At 35.3% G+C, this 6808-nt stretch overlaps 1 protein-coding gene across 1 annotated transcript; it reads left to right on the top strand.

Moving 5' to 3' along the window:
* Window positions 1–3471: 3471 nt before the first annotated feature.
* LOC131050607 (ethylene-responsive transcription factor RAP2-2-like) lies at window positions 3472–4092 on the top strand. Its single transcript, XM_057984802.2, has one exon. The coding sequence runs from the start codon at window positions 3472–3474 to the stop codon at window positions 4090–4092; it is 621 nt and encodes a 206-aa protein (XP_057840785.2).
* The last annotated feature ends 2716 nt before the right edge of the window (window positions 4093–6808 follow it).

The following is a 6808-nucleotide window of genomic DNA, read 5'->3' as shown; positions in this document are numbered from 1 at the left end:
CTGAACAAGAAGGTAGCTTGGGATGATGAAAGACCCCCGTCTATTGCTTCTAGCCTCTGATTGGACCCTATGACACTCTAACTACCAGATGTAGCATTGAAAATTTGAAAATTTCTTTTAGGTAGTATGGATGACCTTGAGAACATAATAAAATTGATTATTATAAACATTGAACATGTCAAATGATAGATAATGCATGTATTACAATATAATGTGAAATAAATTCTTATATCTCCAAAAACAAAATAAAACGCCCTTCATTATTTTACCTTTTTAAAAATCTCATAGAAAAATACAGCTTTCGACTCTATATTATACTGTTAATACTTATTTAATGAAACGAAAAATCTTCAATCTCCAAATCTTATGTGAAACTTCTCAAAATTAAAGAAACACTAAAAATGTTTCAAACTTGTCATCTCCAAAGAAAATCAAAGCCAAATAAATTTATTCATAAGAATCAACCAACTCAACTTTTATATCAACACCCAAATAATGCACTACTTCTATTCATTCTAAAAATCACCATATGTCAAACTAGTTGGGTTCATTGAATATGTATCCAATTCTCTACCTCAAATTCCTAGTCACGAATATTTGAACTCATTTGAAACATTCTTCTTATTTTCCCATTAATTACTCTTTGCAGCGATGGACATTGAGTTCCCCATCAAATGCAAACCCTACTATCCTGACAGGAAATGATTGTTGTGTATCAACCTTCGTAACAACAAAAATCATATAAATTTTATCCACTAAAATATAAAAAATTACCATTTGTGTGTTGGCCTCTTCTTCTCTCTCCACGACTGCCATAGTCACATCTCTTCTCTTTAATTGATGTTCATATTGGAAAGCCTCCCAATTGTATCAAACAAACAGAAGTCACATTCATGTCTTCTCGACACCTTGTCCATGCCTCCAATAAATGTCTGCAATTTTTTAGTTGCCTATTCCTGTACGAATGTACATGGCAAATCAAATTGGAAATAGTAGCACTCTCAGTATACAATGAAATTGTTGACTTCCTCTTTTGAAATTACACTCTGTGTCTCAGACGCTTGGAGAAACTACTTTTTCCTACACAACATTGATAATATCCTGGAGTGCGGCTGGTAAACACCCTCAGAATCACTTCATGATAACAATTTTGATGTTCTTGTAGGAAAATGCAGTGTTTTCTGCAAAATGTCACATCATAATTAAAGATGCACAAAGCTCAGAGATGTTCTCATAGCAAATGAAGAGCAAATGGAAATCAAATTATAGGAAAAATAAATTATATGAAATTTGAATTCAATCGGCATATTTGTGCACTGGCTAGTATAGTCTTAAAAATTCCGGGAATAACCTTTTCTTGAATTAACTATTGATCTAATATTATACTAATTAATGTAATACTCTAACATTAAAAAGGTCAAAATAAGATAGATTATTGTCATTTCAATTTCTTGATATCTATATATATAGATATCCACACACATATATGTATGTATGTACACATATATAGAAAGAGAGCGATAGAGAGAAACATATACGAATATTTAATAATATTGTAGATTTTGATAAAAATATATATATGACATTGGGTATGTATAAAATGGATAACTTATTATAGAGTGTATAAAAGTTATATTTTCTAGTGACAAAAACATACAAAACTACATCTACTATATCCTATATAGTATTGAGAGTCTTCATTGTGAATTAAATCCCTGTGCATTAAGAAATATGTGTGTACCTATACACACACACACACACACACACACATATATATCAGTGTATATATGCACACACCTATAAAATTGGATCTATTGTTATTTTCAACATAATATATTCTCAATGACAAGAAGAAAAGATGCAATCATATTGTTTTAATAATAGATCATGTCACACAATAGAACTATGGCACCTAAAATAAAGATGCAAAATGTCGATTAGTCTAGTACTAGAACACATGATATAGTCATATGATAATGCAATTAAAGTTGATCAAGTCATCTAAATCTTTGTTTGATGTCCTATTTTGTTGCATCACATTGTATAATTGATCAAAAGCTATGAATAAGTATTAAGCCAAAAAAAAAAAAATTATACATTAGAGTTTTATATATTGCAAACCTTGCATGTCCTAAAGTTGTTGTAATTATAAAATATTTCTAATTTATTGTAATTGTTATGTCATGTGAAAGGGTCTTCAAAGGGCAAGTTTTGGGGAAGTTATGATGCATATTAATGACCATAAACTTATTCCCATGCCCAAAGATTTCTTCAAAATGCATCTTGAGGTCCCCAAATTTCCCTTAGTTCTGATTGATGATGGGGAGGAATATCAAGACAACTGGCATGTGGCAACCAAAGGCATGTGGCGACCAAAGGACTGGAATTTCTATTAAATTGGACATGGATAGAGATGAATGAAGACCCCAAATGGATTAAATCTTATGTCCAATTGGAGGGGCTCGAATGGGATATGCAAGTTGATGACATTCATCCAGACAATGAGGAAGAAATGGCAAGTGGATAACTACAAGATTTTGTTTGAGGTCTAGCAATTTTTGTTTGAAGTTGTTAGTTATGTGGCTAAGTTGTAAGGGTTTCATATGTCCAGGTAGGCTTATGTTGGTATTAGATCCATATTTGTTTAGCTGGCATCTCTTTCAAGATTTGTAAAACATATGTTTTATGAATTTCGTTAATCTTCTTAAATTTAATCTAATGAAAACGCATCTTTCAAACAATTTAACTACGAAAAATAAATATTATAATTTTAAAATTATATAAAAAATCATATATAAAATATACTTCATTGTTAAATTTCTAGTAAAATAACTGAGATCTATCTCTCTAAACTGATGTGAATCTTACTTTCATTGCACAGTATTTTATCAAAATTACTCAATAGACCCGTTCTGATTTATTAATGTTTGGATGAATTTTTATCTCCTATATTTTTGGAAGTCTAAAACTCGATTTACTCAGCTCTTTATCGTTGCGTGGATCAATCGAATCTGTGTCCATCATTGGATGGTTAAGCCGTCGTCTGGTTGCGTTCATATTTAAAATGAGTTCAATAAAGCGAAGTGGGCGAGAAGATTTGCTCTAGATTGCAAGTGATTGTAATGATAAAGGCATAGTAACGTGGCGAAACACAAGTGATGGCTTGGAAATGGTAATCTTATGCATTAAGATAAACATTCTCTTCATACGAGATTGTGGACGACGTGCAGGGAAGATGAACAACGCCACATCTCTTCGTAAGCCAGGCTTTAGATTTTTTAATAGCCTGAGAACATGTTTAATAATATTTTGGCTTTTACTACATCAAGGAAGGTTGAATACTTTCCAGCTGTTCATCAAGCGAAACTTTGCTCGTCTTTTAATACCATCGTTAGCTTCTCCATTTCTCTCAGAACAATATTTCTACTGTCAAAATAGTAGCCCGAGATGGAAAGATTGGGATCCTCGTCCATGGTTCTGGAGAACGTATGGGCCTCTTTCGTTCCACAGGAAATCCCTTACAGGCCAGATTCTCAACTTCAAGGCATCGCTTGTATCACTTCTCCTCCCGCCTCAACAGCAAATTCCCTGACAATGAATCACCGCGACACCATTTTCGGGGACTCCAATCTGAGAAGCTGTGAAGATGATGGTTTGTGTAAGACACTGAATGAATCGGACTTAACCGATGTTTTGGAGAGACTTGTGAGTCTCAGGCGATGGCTGTCTCTCAATTGCGAAGTTCTTGATCTCGTCAAAGTGAATAAGCAGTCGGAGGGGGGAAATATTGCGGAACAAGAGAGCGCCAAAAAAAGACGGCTTGGATGTTCAGAGGCGGCTGAGAAGCGGTACAGAGGTGTGCGGCGACGGCCATGGGGAAAGTACGCAGCAGAAATTCGAGATTCGACGAGACATGGCGCCCGGATGTGGCTTGGCACGTTTCTGACGGCGGAGGAGGCGGCCATGGCGTACGATAAAGCGGCTCTCAAAATGAGAGGTCCTCGAACTCAGTTGAACTTCCCCGTGGAAACAGTTGAACGGGCTCTCGTTCAGGAATATGTTGACTACAAACCGATAATTCCTCCTTTGTGAAAATCAGCAAACCAGTGCATAACAACAGTATAAATTTCAGGTCTATATTTCGATGCCGGCGTGAAGAGTTATTTCTATTCATCCCTGGCCATGTCTGTATATTCGGTTTGCCAAGGGAAAACTGTAGTATTTGGTAGCTTCCAAGAAGAGTTTTCTTTTGTGGGTTGTTTCTCTCTGGACTGCCTCTGTTTCTAAGATAGAGCTTGAGCTTTGTTACTATCAATTTAACTAAGTCTTACAAATCTGATCTCCACTCTTCTCATTTGATGGCAGTCATATTTATTACGATGACGAATTTTTTTTTTTATTATTATGATGAATTATTTTTTTATTGGAGAAAAATAATCGTATATCATCCTTTTTAATGAGATCGTAAATTATATTGCCTAATTCTAAATTATTTTTATGTTCTGTTGACAATTTTCTGTTACATGATATTTCTTTAAATAAAAGCACTCCCCATACCCCCGCCCCCGGACCCGTCTATTCTGGCTCCAAAATGGACTTGTCGTACCAACGACATGCATCGACATACATGTCCGAGACATGCATACTGTTGAACAATATATTTGAAATCAAAAATCTTCCCAAAGGCGTGAGAGCTAAAAGATCATCGGCCAACATATCATGTCAAGCATCTCAGAAAGAGTTTCACCGAAAGGATAGTTTCATCGAAATAAAGCATAAAGTGTAAAACAATAAGTAAAAATGACTTTGGCAAAATATCTCTTTCGGTAAATGAATAAGACCACTCATCGATATTTCAGTTTCATCGAAAAGCGAAAGGCCAACAAAAGGTGAAGTTGAGGAAATACAATTGCCGAGGAGACTTAAAAAAACATTCATCGAAAAACAAATCTTATCGATAATAGTATATCGATAAAAATAGAGGGGTTTCATCGACGAAAGAAGGACATCAAAGGAAAAAGGTTTTCGGAGGGCTCGCATGAACTTTCACCGAAGAATAGAACTCATCGAAATATGATTTCGATGAAACTCACGAATGACTTATCGAAAAAGATTTCATCAAAGAAAGGATGATTTCGAGGAGACTAGAAGATGGTTTTTCGACAAGGGCCATTCATCGATAGGGTGATATCGAGGAAAGTGAACTTTCGATGAAAGATCAAAGCATTTAGCCGAAGACAAAGGTTTCATTAAAAACTCGATTCACAATCATTTCAGTTGAACAGTACTTCCCGCGAAGGAATTAAAAGCTCCAATGGAGGAATGGCAGAAAGAGATTATAAGTGTCAAGGATCGGGCTCTATCAAAATTCGATCGAAGCAAAGACATGGCCCCTACCGTCAACCAGATGATATTCGAATACCTTTCACAGGGAGAAGAATTAAAGAAACAGAGTATCAAGATCAAGACTTTTAAAGAGGATGATTATATTCATCATTTAGGGATTCTTAATCTCTTTTTACTTAAGTTTGTTAGGAATGTTCAAATTGACAATTAGTATTTCGAAAAGACACGTCTTTTCATAGATAAATTTTGCTCTCATATATATATGAGAGAGGTTTCTTGTAATATTTTTGAAGAGATATTGTAGGAACAAGATAGTAATGTATGACAGCTTGTAAGCTTTTTGTTATACAAATTTTGATGGAATACATAATATAATCAGTCGTCTTTTCTTTGCATATGTGCTATGGATTATTTCATTTTGTTATTGGCAGTCACTTGTGATATTATCTAAAGGAGATAAGGTTATTCATATTCTTTGAGTGAGATTTATGTTGTATGTCATAAGGTTGAAATAAAAGTTCTGCTTGCGAATTGTAATTGTTCTCTGCAGTGCTTACCTGGATGGTCCCTTAAAGGTAGGGTTAAATTCATTCAAGCAACTTATGATATAGGCATTCAATTGATCTCATAAGAAATAGTAACTGACAGATCCATAAAGGGGTGGGTTTAAAAACTGTCTCACAAGTTCACACAGTAAGTCCTAAGAAAATATAAAGACTATGTAGCCCAGACAGCAAAGAAGGCACTAGCCATTTATAAATTACACTTATCACCATATTCATCATATGTTATTTTAAAGCAATTGGAGTAAATGAGTAGGAAACATAGAGTAAGTTAGCAGTAGTGTATTCAAAGATCGAATAGCTTCTACAAGAACAATCTTGAACTCATCTGCTATATCTCCATCCTAGGAACTTATGCCATTCTGAGATAGGAGGAAACCAGATCAAGATACTTAATCTGCTATAAAAGGCACTAGTCATTGAAAACAACTAGTGAATAGGTATACCCGCCTAGGTCCTGCAGAGCCTAAAGTGAGAGAGTTAGTAACCAAATAGGTTCACTCTATAAGTTGGCCAAGTCAACTGGAGGGTTTGATCATAGGATTTGGCATTTCCTTAGAACCTATCCAATCTGTTGATTTGAGACCCAACACATACCATGCCAACTTGCCACAATGGCCGAACCCACGTTACGTGACGTGGAGTTGTCGTTGACTTGTCATTTTCAATTGTCGAGGCCCACATGAAATTACATGGACATGCCGGAGGATGGCCCCAACTACCTTCGTGGTTACCAACGGTTTTTTGTGCATAACACGCACAATAAAACCTACAAAATAAAGAAACCACTGACGAATGAAGAAACCACGTTCGGACGACATATTGGCGGGAAAAAGAGACATAGACGGCTTTGATAGTGTAGATGGAGCATTCGTCATTTCCCGAGGCTAAAGAAAATG

Source organism: Cryptomeria japonica, chromosome 8 (genome assembly GCF_030272615.1).
Source record: "Cryptomeria japonica chromosome 8, Sugi_1.0, whole genome shotgun sequence".
NCBI lineage: Eukaryota > Viridiplantae > Streptophyta > Pinopsida > Cupressales > Cupressaceae > Cryptomeria > Cryptomeria japonica.
Note: the sequence above shows the minus strand (reverse complement) of the source record. Positions and strands in the feature narration are given on the sequence as shown.

Coding starts and splice junctions, on each gene's coding strand:
- LOC131050607 (XM_057984802.2), top strand. CDS start 3,472: ATGGTTCTGGAGAACGTATGGGCCTCTTTCGTTCCACAGGAAATCCCT.